The 18,667-nt window shown below is 35.1% G+C and overlaps 1 protein-coding gene across 3 annotated transcripts in view; it reads right to left on the bottom strand.

The window, feature by feature from the left end:
* Positions 1-2,246: 2,246 nt before the first annotated feature.
* Positions 2,247-18,667, bottom strand: part of RASA2 (RAS p21 protein activator 2) — a 45,524-nt gene continuing 29,103 nt past the window's right edge. For all 3 annotated transcript variants that reach the window (XM_059855356.1, XM_059855358.1, XM_059855357.1), the window contains 15 exons: positions 17,284-17,440; positions 15,972-16,120; positions 14,598-14,712; positions 14,079-14,153; positions 13,285-13,408; positions 11,866-11,972; positions 10,572-10,658; positions 10,402-10,479; positions 9,868-9,941; positions 8,579-8,685; positions 8,211-8,293; positions 7,152-7,360; positions 6,304-6,407; positions 5,438-5,627; positions 2,247-4,620 (listed from right to left, as the gene is read on the bottom strand). In XM_059855356.1, coding sequence (XP_059711339.1) covers positions 4,590-4,620; positions 5,438-5,627; positions 6,304-6,407; positions 7,152-7,360; positions 8,211-8,293; positions 8,579-8,685; positions 9,868-9,941; positions 10,402-10,479; positions 10,572-10,658; positions 11,866-11,972; positions 13,285-13,408; positions 14,079-14,153; positions 14,598-14,712; positions 15,972-16,120; positions 17,284-17,440 — 1,690 coding nt within the window. In that variant the 3' untranslated portion in view covers positions 2,247-4,589. The remainder of the gene's footprint in view (positions 4,621-5,437; positions 5,628-6,303; positions 6,408-7,151; positions 7,361-8,210; positions 8,294-8,578; positions 8,686-9,867; positions 9,942-10,401; positions 10,480-10,571; positions 10,659-11,865; positions 11,973-13,284; positions 13,409-14,078; positions 14,154-14,597; positions 14,713-15,971; positions 16,121-17,283; positions 17,441-18,667) is intronic.

The following is an 18,667-nucleotide window of genomic DNA, read 5'->3' as shown; positions in this document are numbered from 1 at the left end:
GCTGCTGGACACACTGCACTTGGCCACCACAAAGCACTGGATCTTTAGAGAAATCAGAGGGACCAGGTAAGAGATTTTTCATTTTTACCTGCAAGCCTTGAATTCCACAGTAGGTTTACTTTGGCTGTTCTGTGATCATCTCGGCTTTTTTTTCCCCTGTGTACGAGGAAGGACCAAAAATAAAAGATGAAAGTAGGGAACAAATTGACAATCCCTTAAAGCAAACTAATTGCTTGGATCCATAAAGTTTCTAAAATTTGTATAATGATTTACATCCTCTTTTTGGTGAAATGTTTAACTAGACTTTCATACAACTGCCATGGCATTTGCAATAGTAATTATGCTAAAATAATGATGGACTCAAACACTTAAAAATCTTGATGATACAAGATTTTCTATGGAAAATTGTATTAAGCAGGATGGATGAATTTTGTTATTTACCATAAACATTTATTAGCATAAAGAATATTTTAAAAGCATTTCAGCAAGGTCATATATTTGCTTTTAGTAAAAAAAAAAAATCCAAAATATTCTTACCAAGAATACCTAATTAAAATTCCTAATTTCTGTACCTAATTAAATGCTTACAAAGCACAGCCTTTCCTGAATGCTGTAGCCACTGGATCTTTTAAAATCTTATTCTCATTGTAGAGCAACCAATTATCAATGTTTTTGTCTCTGATTTAGGTACATACAGTACCTCTCTAAGTAATTCAGCCGAATTACAGGCTATATTCCCAATTCTTACAACTCTGCTCTTCAACTCTGAAATTATTTTCTTTTTAACATGTTTATTATGATGAATCCCAGGAATACACAAAGTATTTCAGCAGCAGTCTCATCACAGCTGGACGCAGTAACACTGATATACTCTCCTTACTGCTATTAAAGAATTTCTGGTTTATTTAACATGCATAAATCACATCAACTTTAGTTAAATATGCTTCTCTAAGTATCTGTAAGAACTTCAACTAAATTGCATGCACTTGTCCATTCTACGAGAAGTTGCTTGTTACTGGGGTCTTATTGGCCTGATTTGGATTTGATGTGTATGCTCTTTTTAGCACAATACAGGATCTGTCCTTATCACTTGTGAGTAAATGTTGCGAACTTTGTCATACAGACGACCAGGAATTAAAGGTAATGTATTGTAAAGCATTTATCATACATTTATTCATAGAATCATTTAGATTAGAAACGACCTTTACATCAAGTTCAGCTGTTAACCCAACACTGCTGAGTCTAGCACTAAACCATGTTCCTGAGTGGCACATCTACAGATCTGAAATGGGAATGCCCTTTTGGTGTCACAGGTTAGAGAAAACTCAGGTTAGCAGAATGGTTAGAGAAGGCAGCACATTAGCAGAGAAAAGAAAGGATCAATCTGCTATAATCATTACAGAACATGTGCAATTCTCTTTTTTAATACTTACAGAAAAAAAATTTCCTCCTGTACTTCCAACTTCATATTTATAGTCCTCTGCTTTCTAATCTCTGCAAATGAATGTAGTGACCACTCATACTGTATTAAGATGCCTTAATACATCTTACCTCAGATTAATCAAAATTAATTCCAAAATTGGTGGAAGGTTTGCACTGGAAATCCTGACAAAATTTTAGATGCTGGCAACAAAGGACAACAGGTCAGTTCTCTGCACAAGGAAACAAAACACCTCAGGGCATTAAAAAGCACTTGTACAAAGCTTCCTTATAAGAAAATGCCCAGAACAGGAGGGGAGAGTGGCTGACAAAAAAGTGCCCAGGTTACATAAAGAAAAGAAAGCAGATTGAGAAAAGTAATCTTTTTTTTTTTTTCCACATGCAATATATTTTAAATAGTTCTGACAAATTCTACAGCCTGTACTGGTACACAGCACAGGTAATGAAACACAAATCAGTATAACAAGAAAAAAAAAAAGAGTTGCCTGACTCTAACAACACAGTACCAGCTGTCTTTCAACTTAGCAGACTAGTCATTACAAACTTCTTAAACACTGTCAAATTCCCAAGGCTTCTCTGCATGCTCTTACACTAAATGATGAACCAACACTTATCTATCCAGCCACCAATTTCGAATGCAACAATGCTGCAGATGCCCCATCCCTCAGGTCAACTGTGGTGGGCTCTGCACCCACCATCAATCAGGTTTCTCTCTTTACACCCAAGTCCTGTATGCAACCCCCATTCATTCAGTTAAATGCTACCATTTTAAACAGCCAGGCCTGACAGGAAACACACCGTTGATCTCAGGTTTGTTGTAATTTATTTCTGAGTTATTCTCAAGCAATGTTACAAAACATTTTAATGTCTTGATAAGAAAATAAAATTTAAATAAAAATACATTCAACAATACATCATCATAATAACATTAAAACTTTTACAATCCTAACAGAACTAATTACTGAATAACATCACTTTTCTAGACTAATCAAAATGAATGCAACTTTTATTATTAATCATCCTACTTGTACCTAATTAAATTCTAGAACATCTACTGTACTTTAAAACATTATAAAATGAGAAATCAAATCTTAATGGTCACAAATATTCAATGGCCTTCTGGGTTGTTTCTCAATATTCCAGTACCAAAGCAAAAAAAAAAAAAAAGTGCATATTATAAACCCCCAACATTGCAAGAGTATACTACTCAATTTTTCAAAAATTTTACTTTGAAAACAACAGAAAAGGGCTCGAAGGAAGAGGGTTTGCCACAGGGTTAATTCATATACAACGAAACCTAATTCTGACACTCAACCACATTCAACTTTGTTTAATGGCAGTTTTTGATTAATGGCAATTAATCTTTACCTTGGCAAAACACATGTATTTGCATTGCTGTATTCTCCCTCACTTTTAACTGTTGGCAAATGAAAGTCCCGTTGAACACATCAAATGTGTAAAAAAGGAAAAGGCAAAACCACCTGAGGTGATTAAATGATTGTGATGTTGCAGATCCTAGTACTGAATCCCAGATATTTTAAAATATCTTGGTATTAAATTGAAGTCATTTTAACAAGTTACATTCATTCCAAAGAAATTTCAATCCTGTCTTGCCACCTTGCTTCCACTATAGAAAGCCTTCTTACAACAGTATAATAAACGTGTGGTAATTTCAACACCTTACTGTTTCAAGCATTATGGATTTCTATTTTAAGTTACATTCCTAATTAATTTGGCCAAATCATGATTGGAAAAACAAAACAAAACCAAAACTAAAAAACACCCCACGAAAAAACAAAAGACCCCACAGAAAATGCTTTAAAAATAAAAGTACCACATACAACTTTTATTAAAAATAATATTCCAAGGAGTACCATTGTGTTTAATACTGATGAAGCAAAGTTGCCACAGTAATACCTTTGCTTCTTCCTGGTTATATACATATACTTTTTCTCAGCAGAAAACTAACTTCTCAGACAAAGTGAGCAAAAATTAATCTTACTAAAGTCAGGAATGCCAGTTTAAAATTGTGTTAAGTGGCAAATACGAATCCACGTAACTAAAGATACAAAAATATTCACTGAAGCATTGCTTAAAGACAAAACAATGTTGATCATTCAACTGATCATAACACGCAGATACTACAAAGTATCTAAAAATAATCTGGGATAGTCCAGATATCTAAAGTGCTTTGAGTGATTATAATAAAGATTATTTATTAGATTTGTAGTCAAAAGTTGAGCTGGACGTAGTTATTACTTTTTATAAAAAAAAGTTAAATCATACATGGGATGATGTTAATTGATCAGTACTTAACCACAATCTGTTCACACTTAAATTTTTCTATCTGTAGGCAAACCTATTTAACAAGAATGTTACTACCCTGCATTTCTTCTCAGATTAAGTAAAAATATGTACCTTAAAAACTGCTAAAGAAAATAGATAGTGGTCTAATGTCCCTCCATATATTACTCACTCCAAATGTAAACAAGAGGTACAACGTAAGTTCCCTGATTTCTTCTTTAGTACTTATTAACTCAACTAACACTGGCATTTGCTGTCCAGATTATTTGCAGCATACTGCATGGTTCTGTAGAACTTCAACTGTAGATAAATCAAGTCCTGACAACACCTAATAGAAGAAAAAAAAAAGTCAAATGTATTGAATGTGAAGCTTCAGATCTTTTCCACATCATAAGATCTTGGGATTTCTATTTCGAGATCCGTATCAGCAGGGCAGGCACTCATGGTAAACTCATGCAAGTTTGCAGTGTATGTACTGAGATGTAATCCAACCAACAAATGCAGTGTGGATTTTCTTCCATGAAAAAGCTTATTTGTTTAGAAAGTTCTTTCCAATAAGACAACAATGGCAAAACAACGTTTAGATTTATTCACATCTGTTATTTCAAGAACTTGGAACTTCAAGTTCTTCAGCAAAATGAGAATAAACCTTAAAAACCAGATTTCCAAGAAGGTATTTTTCTCTTAAATATTAAATAGATTGTCAACACAACTAGCATTTTATGTTCATTCTTAAATATTTTGCAAAAATGCATATTATGAATTTAAAAAAAGAAAAACAAAAACCCAAAACTCTAGAACACTTCCAGTTTCTTTTTTCATCCAAGTGGGCCTTTTTGTTTTGGTTAGGAAACCTTTCCAACAATCGGATTTTCTCTGCAAAAAACCAAAATATTATATGTAAATACTTTAAAGATTAACAATTTTAATTTATCAAGCATAAAAAACCCAATTTCTACCATTAATTGTGAAATTTAGTCATTTGCAAAAACCTCTTTTACTTTCACATGGGACTTCTAAATCACAATCAATTTTTCTGAAAAACCTGGGTCAAACACTAACCTAAGCAAACCAAATCAGGGTTTGAACTTTTCTTTTTTTCCTGGTCCTTAGTGATACAAAGAAGAAATCCAAAAACTTGCTAGTGGTGTTCCAGAGGCATAAGCCAGGATTAAAGAGAATTAAAGAGTGTGCTCTGGAACAACAATGTTCTCCAAAGAACAGGTTTTTTACCTTCACAAGAAATAGTATCTATCATCAAGTATGGCAAGTGAAAGACAAACAGTAAATATGCTGCTGAAAGGTATGTTTCTGCAGTAAAATTCTGACAGTTTCATATAACTTGATACTTCAATTATTTAACCAAATTTTTTTGGGGGGAAAAAAAGAAGGCAGGCATACTGTTATGGATAAATTTCGTGTGCACTTTGAATGCTAAGCTGCAAGGAAACAAAAGAGTCTCTGCACCCACTTACAGGAATCTCAACAGGAACAGATGAATCCACACCAGAAGAACTCAGATCTTCAACAACTGGTAAAAAGCTGCAGTACTACAAATGATGTACCTTATTCTCCCCATGTCTGTGTTGTCTAATTCTACCTTCATTATCTCTAACCAAAATGTCTGGCCTCGCCCCATGATTTTTTTTCAAAATACACATTTAACAATGTCAAAGTTACACAAGATACTTACTCACTACCATATTTGGCACTAGATGATCTCTTCTTCTGGTATTTTTCATGTGATTCATTCAGCTTTTCTACTATATCTATTATCTGCTGAAGTGTATGAAAAGTGGCTACAGAATCTTCAATGGTGAAGTTAGAATAATCATCTGGTTCTTTCCGAGGACCTTGATAGACTGCTATACTTCCACAAGCCTCTACAAAAACAACCACAATCATCCCATTTAGAATTTCAACAATTAAAAAACAAATCTAACTCCCATGCAAATGGTAACTCCAGCATTCTGAAATGTAAAGTTACTCTAACTCAAGATATGCCCTAATCGGGGCACTACAAGCAGTAGCTCAAACAATTTCCTATGAAGTAACCCTGGCAATTATTCTTCTGTCTGTTGTCCTTCTCAGTGGTAACTGATTAAGATAAAAGAGGAGGCAGTACCAATTACATGTTTTTACAAGTCTGTAGCTTATTTTCTGCTAGCTGTGTTCAGCATCTTAAGCATCCAGCTCTCTCCTCTTCACATTAAGAGAAGTTCTTTCTTACAGCAAAGCCAGGTTTAATATAATTCATCACATAATAAGGAAAGGGATAACAAAGGCAGAAAAGCACCACCTACAGTTGCAGTTTAAACTATTAAAAATATTACACATATGGAAATTCAATTAGAACAATGACTGATATCTATCGTAAAGAAATGCCTGAAGAACATCAAACACCAGGGCACTTCGAAGATAAAAAGTCCATCTCTTTCTCTACTTTCCATTATTTTCAGGTGAATCGTTAAATTCAGTTAATTGTTCAAAATTATATTCTTGGCCTAGAGAATTAGAACTGAATAGCAGTGTAATTCTTCTTAATTAGCATTTGAGTACCTTCCAACTTTTGTAGTTTAGACCTGTTGATAGTGAAAAGTGAGTAAATTCTTTCCGTCTCTCTGTCGCCATCAATCTCAATTTGAGTATCAGCAGGAACATCTCTAGAAGGTGAACGAAGACAGGTAATCAATATCAGTAACTCTTGAAAGCAAGTAGAAATGGGTTCTTTTTCATTTTACATTGCCTTTTAATATGTTTATTACTCATAGACAGTTTCACAAAATGTAGTATGTAGTTTATATAACCTACCCAGTTAAGGATAAATTTATTTTTAAAATAAATCACAGCATTTCTTTGTTTTCAGTAATCAGCAGCTTCTAAAAAGACATTAAAGCATTTTAAGATGTTATTAATTTTTCTGACGTACCTACAAAACCCAAATGATTTGTCAGAATCTACATGCAAGATTATTTAGCTGACTTTCTTAGGGCACTCTTATAGAATATGTGAAGTTCAAATAAAAAAGTGGTTGTATAAAACAAGACAAAGTCATTAAGGAGAGAAGACTTCCAGGCTGAACTTTCCACAGTAAGTATTTTAATTATTTCATACAGATGATCTAGGTGTGTCATATTTCTGCATTCAACCTGGCATCTGAATTAAATCTATTATTCTGCACAAAGAGATCCCAGAAACAGGATATTTGTGCTTTTCATGCTGAGCAGGTTACCTCCACAGGGTGGCACACAAAGTAACAGAGAAATCCGGTACTTTGTGCCTGATCCCTGTGGCAGGTCTTTGTGGCATTTGGCTGAATTAGAGAGGGAAAGCTTTGTTTCCCCGTGCCAGCTGCAGAGTGAGTCCCACGCTCCCTGGGCCTGCCCATTTCCCGGGCAGGGACTTACGCGGTGCAGCGAGCGCAGCCCTCGGTGCTCTCGGCGGTGGCCTTGCAGCACAGCCAGCTCCCGTTCAGGAAAGCTGAGGGGTGGTAAAAGCTCAGCCTCTTCTGGTTGCACCTCGTTACCCGGCAAAGAGCCTCTATCCACTCACTGGCTTCTACGCAGTTATTTGCTTGGATATAGAGTGGCTTTTCTCCATGAAGTACTTGAAACATCTGTAGAAGAAACATATTTTATTCTGCTGAGTAAATAATCCAGTTACCAAGCAACTTCAAATATGTAAAAAATAGATTTCAGTGCTCAGGCAATTCCACAAACTCTAATTAAGTCAGAAAGTGAGACAAGGGAGAACAGCAGACTTTTCACCTCTTTCAACTACACAGAGAAAAGCCCTACCAGAACAGCTTCCCTGTGTTCTCATCTAAGAAGAACCCTTATAAATTAAAACAGGATGCATCTTCTGTCCTCTTCATCCACATATCTTGAAGTGTGACCCCAGATTTCAAGAAGCACTACCTTCATGCTTCAGCAACAGAAGATTCCCAGAAGTCTCTCCTTTAGCCACCACTGCCCTTAGTGACAGCTGTTCTTTTATCACTGCCTCAGATGTTTGGACTGACACAGGAACAGAAATAACCAATGTGTTCCAGGGCCAGAATGAGGCCATGAGCACAGACAACTCCCTCAGCTGATTAAGGGATTGTAGGATGTTCTCACCAAAAGAAATAAATACAAGTTTGGTAACACTACATTTCTAGTAGTACATAATATAATTTCAACTGCTTTGTAATAAGGTCATATAGTTTTAACCTTCATTCCTGAAATTTGCCAAGGGGGGCAAAGTCACAATCTGTCGGAAACTTGGTGCAGATAGCCAAATTTCCAGGTTAATTTCCATGTTCAGAATACTTGGAGATACTGCTTATAGCTTGTTATTCCTGATCTATAAAAGACTTTTTGCTAAAGTGCTTAGTAAGGGGGGGTTTTGTTAACTCTGTAAGCTAATTAGAATCTTTTATTTAAAGAACATATCAAGAATTACATATAAATTGTCTTTTGACCCACATTTTTCTTGTTGAAGGAGTTCTCATCAAGTTTCTCCACTGCAAGGATGTTTTTGATTGGAATAGTGAAAATTGGTTCTTTATCTGTAAAAAATTGTAAACAGACAAGTGAAGCAATCTTTAAGAACTGTTTTATAATCTCAGGGCACTGATATTGCAGTTCATGCTCTAAAAATATGCATTTTTATTATTGAAAAAAAAGGCATGAATCAGGCAGAAACCTCTATTAATCAAGGCAAAAGTAACCAAAATAAACCATAGGTATTTTAGGAAAAGAAAAAAATTATGCAATTTTAAAAGCATAAAAAAGCTACAAACACTTAGACAACATTGAAAAATAAAAGTAATTGTAAAATAAACATTATTTACCTTGCTGTTTGTGGTATGTGAATTCTCTACTTGTTAGGCAGAACCATCGCTTCTTGAAATTCTTTTTACCAATCCGAGTCCTTCCCTGAGCTCTTTTGTACATTTCTCTGTAAAGATAGAATCAAATAAAATGCAACCATTAATCTTCAAAACCATTTATTGAGAAAAGACATTACTGTTCATCATGTAAAAATCTACTTCATTGTACATTAAAAAAAACCTCCTACTTGTTCACAACAGATCCTCAAGATTACCTCCCAATATGGTGATGGTGTGCAGGGTTCCAAAACCAGGAAAGGAGTTTCAAAACCACACAGTCCAGGCCAGTGCTTGTAGCAGTGCATTTGGAGGGGATATGGAACTTGTTCAGATCAAGAATTCCAAATTTTCACTAAAGGGAATAAGGTGTATCTAACTACAAGATTCTCTCTTTCCTGCCACTTTCTTCATGTAATTGTACTTGGCCTCATCTGGATCAGAAACTGAATATCAATAAAATGACACTGGACATGGCTCAACAGCAAGGGCAGACAAACTGCATTTACTACACTTTAAGTGTACTCACTCCTAACTCTTTATTTTGAACAACAGCCATCAATTTATTATTATAACCAAGTTGATCTACTACAATTTCCTCCTCCATTTCTATTCAGTATCTTAGTAAGAGACATGTTTCTTCCTTGTTTGAAATTTGGATGCCCGTTTGATCTTTTCTTCTTATAAACCTGCTTCTCAAGTAAATGAAAATATTTTTTCCTCATGAATGTTGCTCAAATCATCACCTATTCTTTATCAACATCAAGCAAAAGAGAGTTCATTTTTTGGGAAGAGCAACTTTCACCTCCATCTATATAACAGTATTCTATCACTAATAAGTATTTAAATTATAGGGTAGCTCTCTCTCTAACTTCAAAGGCAGAACATTTAGCTGGCTAGGCTTATACAGGAGGTAGAATAATTCTAAGTTAATAACGTTGCTGTAAAATAGACTTTCACAGTCCTCAAAAACCACCACAGAGCACACACTGAACTATGACAGTAATGCAGACAGTCTTCAATAGGTTTTAAGCTGCTTTTAATTACTTTTAAAGTATTTAGAAGATGAGTTATGAAAGTTTACAGCTGTTCTTTTAAACTAATTCTACATACTAAGAATTGTCTAAATTACAAATATAGTAATTTCTACAGTATATCAGACATTTTAATAAGCATTAATCTGAATCTGGTATTTAAGTAAAAAGACTGAAGTCAACTCTGTTATGAATAAAATAAATTCAAGATGTATTCACCCTTCTTTTAGATGTACTGGCTCGCTCACACCACTGGGTTCTTTACTCTCAGTAGAGGAAACATCATCCAGGAACTTAGGGGAAAAAAACCACAGGGAGTATAAATATACAGTATTTAGAAACACAAAACCCCCAAAAGCTATGGTGAAAATATAAATATACAGTTCCTCCTTGAACAGAACAGTTATTTTATGCAATAGATGAAAATATATGGCAGGGCCTTGGAACAATGTAACAAGGGGTGCCCAGAGGTCACACAAGCTTTCTTTAATGAGCTCCTAAACAGCAGTCAATAACAATTTCTTTCAAAAAATGGACACTTTACTTTTTAAACTAAATTAGCTTAGTTCACTACATGTAACTCTTGTGTATGGCTTTGCTATATTATTTTTTGGTATGGGTTTTTTTTATACCTGAAACAGACCACAACTTTTCTTTTTCTCTCTAGTAGAAAACTGAACACGAACACAACCGTTTAATAATGAAGACTGATCAGCTACACCAACAATAAAATAAAATACAGTTGAAAGTTACCTTTTTAACAGATTCAGTAAATTTTTCTTCTTGAAATGTTTTGAAAAACTCACACATAAATGTCTCCTTGAAACTTGACTGAAAGGAAAAGTATATTGACATAAATAAACTCTTATATAACTTTCAGTAGACAGAATGTTTGAAATGAGAAAGAAGTTTAATAGCCTTACAAGTTTGCTTTTGGTCAAACTTCCCCAGCTCCCCAAAGTCTGGATGGCTTTTGATATAAGAGTTAATGTTCTAGAAGTCTGTGCATCCTAAAACAACAAAACAAAATTCAGAAGTTACATGTTTTCACAGTTCCAGGTAGAACTGATTAAAAAATTAAAATATCAAGAAAGATATTATATTACACAATGAAGTAAAATTGGTACATCTTCACTCTTTTTCTTTGCCCCAAAAGGAAAAAAAATGCATATGAAATATTGTTTAGTTTATTAGCTACTGTATAGTGTTTAATATCTTAGTGACTACCACTAGAATTTAATATTAGTACTGGTAAAATATTTTTACCTATATAACATTGGAAACCCTCAAATCCTCTAATCATTACTACACATCTAACAAACCTCTGAACAATAAACATAATGAACTACTGCAGGACAAATGGCCCAAATTTTCATAATAAAAAGTGAAATTTAAAACTTTGTCTTTAATGCTTTTACGTGATTTGCTTGCTACCTCACCAACTGCATTTTAATGCAGAATTATAAACACAGCCTCCAAAAGTGGCCTTGCTGGTCCCTTTTAGATGTTTAACCCTCAAGTGTTAAAATCCTGTAATTTCTTTACTCAAAAATCTGGATAATGTAAAGCAATGAATTTGAGTAAGTGTATCTTTTTCTTCTGAAGGCATAACATACCTAAGTAAATAAAATAAGGTAATAATGACAACCTCTGGAGAAGCAGATTTCATATATTTTCTGTATTTAATGTGGAAAATAATACATGCTTTTTAATCTTGATATTCCTGTTTTTGAAATTGTGTTATACTGTGTATCTACTTGACAAACAAAAATAGAAAATCTGTCAACCCATTGCAACTAGTGGAGTCCAAGACAAATATACTAACCAATTACTGGGTAATGCTACAACCTCTGCTTAAGATCCACATGGCAATAAATGTCTGGATGTTTAATTTCCTTGGTGAAAAGAACCAAGGCAGTTTAGGCCTATACCCTAAAGGACCCTCAGTCGTGTTGTTATTTCACCCCAGAAGCACATTCCCAAAAAAAGCACAGCACCTTTAATATTGACAGCTCTTCCACATCATTTGAGAACACCCCATAAACACTGAAATGTCTGATGTCTTAATAATTGCAAATATCATATTTCCTTTAGGAACTGACCTAGAGACATTTAGGACATCATGTTATCTCCCAGTCACTGAAAGTAACTTATGCCTTCCCAAAGCAACAGCTCTGACAGTGTGAATAAAACAGAACAAAGCTTCACAAGACTTACTGGATGGTGAGGTCGTAAATGAAAAGTATGAGGTGAGACTACGGCTACAGCAAAGAAACGAAGAAACACAAAGCTGCTCACTGCAGAATACTGTACATGAGGGTCATCTGCAGAGAAAAACCATGAAATGTAACATGCACTGAACTTAGGAAATCATGAAGACAGTTAACATAAAAATCCTTAAGAACATAACATCAGAGGAGACACTCATATTTTAAAATAGAATAGAAAAATCAATGAAGGGCATGAAATGAGAAAGGTGGTCATGGTAAGAAATGTTCTCCTTATAGTGGAGTGTTTACTGCTAATTTATCTGAAAAGAAGTTCTATTCCCATACAACTGGCTCATCAGCTCCCCTGGGAGAAACAGTGAGATGATTGCAAGCATTTACATACACAGTTGATTAGGTCTGGCTGGATGCTGCACCCAGAGACAAAACACTACAGCAACTGCCTCTAAACTCTGGGGCTATAGGATTTTTTCACCTGGAAAGCTACTCACTGATAATTCAAATACATTAATGCTGCATGACAAATACAGTCAACACACAGGAACAAATATAATTGCAATTCTGAGTTACAGCATAAACCCATGCTGTTATATAATTTTGATGATGTAAATGAGAATTTTCTCATTAAACAGTTTGGGTATATCTGCTTTTATACTGGGAAATACAGTGAGGTCACATTCTTACTCTAATGACCACTTCAATCTGATCTGGTAAGTCAGCTTTTCTGAAAGGACTGTCTAAACTAGAGCAATTTATGGCTCAGTTGCAGTGATAAACAGGTATCAGTGAAATGTTCTACATTATGAGGAGCATACCCTTGACCTGTAGCTTATTACAGGACATGTCAGATTTTAAGTGACTCAAGTGTGAGTACTTCAGACCCGCAACATTACTCCTATATTCAAAGCATTCTGAAAGAATAAAGCTATTCTAATACTGATCATATTCACAAACCAAATAAATAATTTTTATTATCCACCCTCCTCAAAACTACCCATAACTAGGTTAGTTATAGCAGTACTAAAGCTAACTTCACAGAAGTTATGAATGTGCTGGCCATTGTTAACAGAGTCACAGTTCATGTAAAGATTTTAAGTATCTTTCAAATAAATCACTTCCTGTACTACTTGTGCTTTTCTACTATTATCTTGTACTTTTTCTAATGACTTCTCATTTGCTGCTGTCTTGCAGTTCCTAACTTGCTATATTTTTGTATCAGAAAACAAAAAAATGTCTCTTGACTGACCACAAAGTTTCACTATAACTTACACCCTGACAGAAAAACAAATGCCTGTCAAAGTTCAGCGCACAGCTTTGGACAAGATAAGAATTTTAACAATCCCTATAAGATAACTGCAGAAGTTGTCAGCCTGAACACCACTTTCAGAAGTTCTTAGAGAACACTTACTTGGAAATCTTTTGGCAGCCAGATGCCTCAAAGAATAAAAAACATCACACATTAGTGTAGGACAACTGATACTCGACCGCACTATTTCACGGAACACTTTGTCCACGTAATAGCGGAGATTTTCCTGCAATTGTGAAAAAAGATAGTTTTTAAGAACATGAACATTCATATTTCTCCTATTCTTTTCCCTGGGCACAAACATAACACTGTCTGATGATTCAATACTGAATTCTAGTACAGTGCATATTTTAAAAGCCTCATAATGTTTATATGGCATTACTACTGTTAAAAGGTAGTTTAATGATATTTACTTAAAAGTATATCAGCATGTCTAACAATATAAACTACCTATCAATACCTTTTGTCATTTGACAACAAGGAAGGAACATTTCCTATGTATATCAACTGAACCTTAACTTGATTGCAGCAACTGTTGCCTTAAACATCAGCATACTCTGGTAAGAGGGAAGCAGCCAGCAAAATTTCACTGAAAAATGCTACAGCACTTCTAATTAAGCACATCAATCTAGATGCTGAGTATAGGACATCAGGAATCAAAATACCCAAAAAACTGATAAGAATGACTGTCATCTTTAGCTTCTCCTCTCTGTCCCATTTTCCACTGGACTTTTCCATTTCTGTCTTCATAAAGAGGAGTAAGAAAATACAGCTTTTTCTTTGTTTACTCTGAAAACAGAGTGTTATATTGCTACTATGAGCTACTCATTTTCCATTACAAAGAGCTGCTTTTAAAAACCAGTTAAGCTGCTTTTAAGACCAGTTGGTAAACTCACCATATTAATTTCCACGTTATCCCCCTCTCTTAATTTGATGGGATCTATTTCACAGGGTTTAGGCGACTCACATATCTGAAAGAAATAGACAAAACCATAGGAGTTCAATTTTTCAGACAAAGTATGGGAATGCACCCATTAAAAACTAGATTCTTATATTTAGGAATAAAATTCTAAACAGGCCCAAACCATCTTTAACATGCAATGACCATCCTCACTTTTGTCCATGCCTTTTCAAATGGATTGATTGCATAAAGCATCACATGGGCAAATCCTGCAACGTGTTGGAGGCTGCAACAACTTTCACTGACTGTTTCTTTTCAAGCATCTGGAATGTAAATAACAAACCACAGCTCCTCCCACTAAACTTCAGCAATTCTTGCTCAATTAATTTTTCCTCTAGGATTCCACTACCTGAGTGATTCCTACCACAAAGCTGAAACAGGAATGTCTATCCAACAGAGGAGGATACCAGAGGGGGCTGAGCTTCCCCAAAGAAGTTTCAGCAGGATAACATACCTCATCAATAACAGGTTTCAAAGTAACCTTTAGGTAGTGCTTCCCCACTATTTTCATCATTTCATCCACACACCGAGTGGCTAATGAGTTGCCTCTGAAGATTGTGTTTGCTTCTCTGCATGAAAACAAATTATTTCATTTGAACAGAGAAAGAACAAGTTCAGTAAAAAAAATCAATTTATACTCTATCTTGCTATTAAATATATAAAAAATATTTGTAATATATTTTAATTAGGAATCCCAGAACACATGCACCAAGCTTCCAATGGCACTCAGTAACAAAAAGAGTATAAACAAGAATATTATTACAGCAATTACCAAACCCAGGAACATAAATAAAACCATAAGAAAAAGCCTAAGAAATTTTATACAATTAAAGTTATAGTGCAGAGTGGAACATGAGAAAGAACAACTGGAGAAAATTCCAGAATAATGAAAATTGTACCTCAGCAATATACAATTCCTCCTGCAGTAGTCATGGTAAAAAAAATCTGGAGTTATAGCACACTGCTACACTACACTAATAAATCCAGACACTTAAACCAAAAGATCATTTAATCCAAGTTTATATTTTTATTCATTATAGCTCTTGAAGAAAACTGACAGCCAGCTGAGCAAAGTGTATCTTTCTAATCTGAGAGATTTAGTTTAAGCTGCCTTTGTTACAGTTCAATTACAATGGAATTGCAGTTCAGAAAATTATATTCTATGAGTCACCTCTTTCTGCGCAGTTAAGCTGTCTTGCATTATTTAAATCAAGACTAAGTGCTTTGAAATGAACTGTCCTGTGGTGACAAAATCCCTGCCACACCTCCACTGGACATGAACTGGCAGTGCAGTGGTTGCTGCTCACATCTGCCTTATTTCTCTCCTAACCACAGAGCTGCAAATTCACAGATCTTATGCTGCTACTTGGAAAAAACTCCTGTGCTTCCCACCTGCAAGGCATGCAGGCCGCATTCTTAATTACATGGCATCTTTGCAGAAAAAGAGTAGCCTTCATTTAAGCCACATGTAAAAGGAAACAGGGTAAGATTTTGAGCAATTTAAAGATGTTCCATCTCAGCTTGTAAGTTTCGATACAATGCGCAGTAAAATTTGAAGAGTGGCCAAATAAAGAGATTTAAAATAAAAACTATGTACTCTAAGGCAAAGTTTTACCAAACTGCCCAGCCCCTTAACTCTGACTCCCAGCTTCAAAATGATTTTAATGAATGTTTTTAAAAATTAGCATTAAAAGATGAATACATTTAGTCAGTTTTACGTGAGAGAAAGAAACCAAAGGGCTTACTTATTAGTGTTGCATCGTGAAGCCCTGTGAAACTCTAAGATTAATTTTAGAAAGCATGACATCAATAAACATGAAATACATACTGGGTGTCCCTCAGATCTAGCTCTGCCACTGCTGCAACAAAGGGAACCAGCTTATGGTGGTGCAGCAACAGCCGTACCAGAGGCAGCACAGCATCATACTTGTCTCGACACACTTCACTCAGAATGTAGGCAGCAGATGCAGAAATAGGCTGTGAGAAAGCAGAATACAAAATCTGAGTAAAGTAGTTACATGTTCCTTGTGTATTTGAAAAAGCACAGATCAAATCTAATGACATAGTTTGTTAACAGGAAGTTTCAATATTTGCTGTGTAACATGGCAATTAAAAGCTTTCATTCCAGAGATACTTGATTGAAAATTAATATTATCTACTCTAGAAATACATTTAAGAATGGAATTCAGTAGCTACTCATCCTACTCATTCTCCCTAAAGGGTTACACTATAGCTTTGTCACAAACCCAAGTTAGAGAGAGAAAGCAGCTGTTTTACTACAATGTCATGTATCTCTATAGGACTTTTAAAACTACAATCGGGGACATTAAAATAAAGTTCTCACCCTTCTAAAGTGTTTGCTGCCACTGTACAGTTGGGAATTTCAATACAAAAACTAAATTATTTCAATAGAAAAGACCACTGCTGACTGCTGCTACCTATATACTCAGCTATTCCTGAATTTCAGTGAAGCAGAAATTGAACATGGGCCAGCAAAAACTTTAGTCCTATCTGCTTCCTCTATCTTTCTTCTCCTCTGTCAGAACTTCACTAACACTGAATTGATGAAAAGCTGTAAAAGACCTAAGAATATAAAGTCAGGTTACTATGATTTGATTCCTGTCCCAGCATTATGCAAACACTCTACCACACTTCCCTCTTTGTAACCATGTCCTGGTGAGAAATCCAGTCATGATGAATAACATCCTGGGGAAGGCAGAAGCAATTCAGAAGTAGAATTTGAAATAAATTCTGAAGTAGATCCTTTTTGTTAACTATCTACCCTTCAGTGCCAATAATGAATCGGTGTCCCTGGAAAACCTCTAAATCCAAGAAGTCAATAGAGGCCAATGGAAAAATACAATGTTGAAAAGAGCAACCAAAAAGAAAAAAGTATTTTATCTCCTCCAGGCACATAGCACAGATTATTTTCCTGTCTCCACTGGTTCTTCTAAAATAAGAAGAAAATCCTGGTACTTTGAAACAGAAGTAAGAGCTCTAGAAGCTGTTCATCTGGGTGTGACAGAATGAATTTATACAAAGAAACAAAACCAATTATCTAGATATGAGTAATTCATATTGTCTCACAACTGCATAATCCAATTTAGTTTTCACTTCAATGAAATTTTCAACAAAAGTACCTGAACATCTGAAGATTTTAGCAGCAAGTTCCTTAAAGAAGTGTAGTACTCAGATGGAAGTACACAGTCTTCAGTGTAACAGATATTTAATCTAAGTGATCCCAAATCATCAGTTTTAGAAGACTTGTTTCCATTTTCTCTTGGCTGAAGTAAGTACCTGTAAGCAACAGGACAATTATAAAAATATTAGATACCTATTTCATTCATTTGACTAATTCCATAATAAAGGAAAGTATCACATTTAACTATTTCAGTATACATGCATTGTTTCTGAAAACTGGCAAAAAATTCACAAAAAACCCCCCTTGAGATACAAAAGTAAAAACATGAGCAGCATTTAATTCATCTTTAACACATAATGGAATTTATATTTATTTTCCCACATCTTTGCAAACAGTAGAATAGGATATACTTTTTGTAGGTTACCAGGGAATAGCAGGAATAGTTTGAGATTACACTGGGCCATCTCATTTTTCATCTAGGTTATATTTAGGGTGTTGGACACTGCAGGTGAAACAGGTAATGTGAAGAGTTTAAACAGTCTAGTCTGAGACCAGAAAAGGCATATAGTATTAACAGGCTCCACTCCTGAGAAACAAGATATAGGGAAAAGGCAGATTTTTTTTCTACTCTTTATACAAAATACATTGAACAATTCACTGGCTGCAGTTTCCCTGCATTCCAATAGGAGGTGCAGCCCTATAAAATATTCACAGCTTTTAAGTGCTGTCACAGCAGTTTTAACAATCACCCCAACAAACTGAAACCCCATCTCCAAATATTCTTTTACAATCATGTATATTTGGACCTCTATAACCAAGAGATCAGACTCCTTTTTTTGATAATCAGATGCAGTGCCAATCAAGGCATGCTAACATAAAATAAAACGGATTTACCAAGAGAACCTCTCCTTAACAGCATGACTCCCAGGCTTATTTTCCAAATATTTAGTAGTACAGATAATTTCTCTTCTGTACTTCAGCTGCATTCAAAACCATATTACACAAATGAGCAATAGTATAAAAGATTTGTAATTTTTAATCACATAGCTGTTTTTGATAAGCAGATCCTACTTGGATATGAGGATGTTCAATGCAAGGTGTGCCTACAATGCATATTAGCAGACACACTCAAGAAAACTAGACATGAGTTAGGTCAATTCAAAAAGCTACACAAACAGCTCACTGGCAATGATTGTATCATGCTGATACAATCTCTCTCTCTCTGCAGGTTGTTAACAGAGGCCTGGTTTTATGTTAATATGGTTGTACAGCTGTTGAGGAGACACTGGCAGAACAAGCCTGTGACTGCAATACACTGTGCAAAAAAACAGAAACACCAACACAAACACCTACAGGATCACATTCAAGCACCAAGAGTCTGA

Source organism: Haemorhous mexicanus, chromosome 10 (assembly GCF_027477595.1).
Source record: "Haemorhous mexicanus isolate bHaeMex1 chromosome 10, bHaeMex1.pri, whole genome shotgun sequence".
NCBI classification, from domain to species: domain Eukaryota; kingdom Metazoa; phylum Chordata; class Aves; order Passeriformes; family Fringillidae; genus Haemorhous; species Haemorhous mexicanus.
This window is presented reverse-complemented; position numbering and strand designations above follow the sequence as displayed.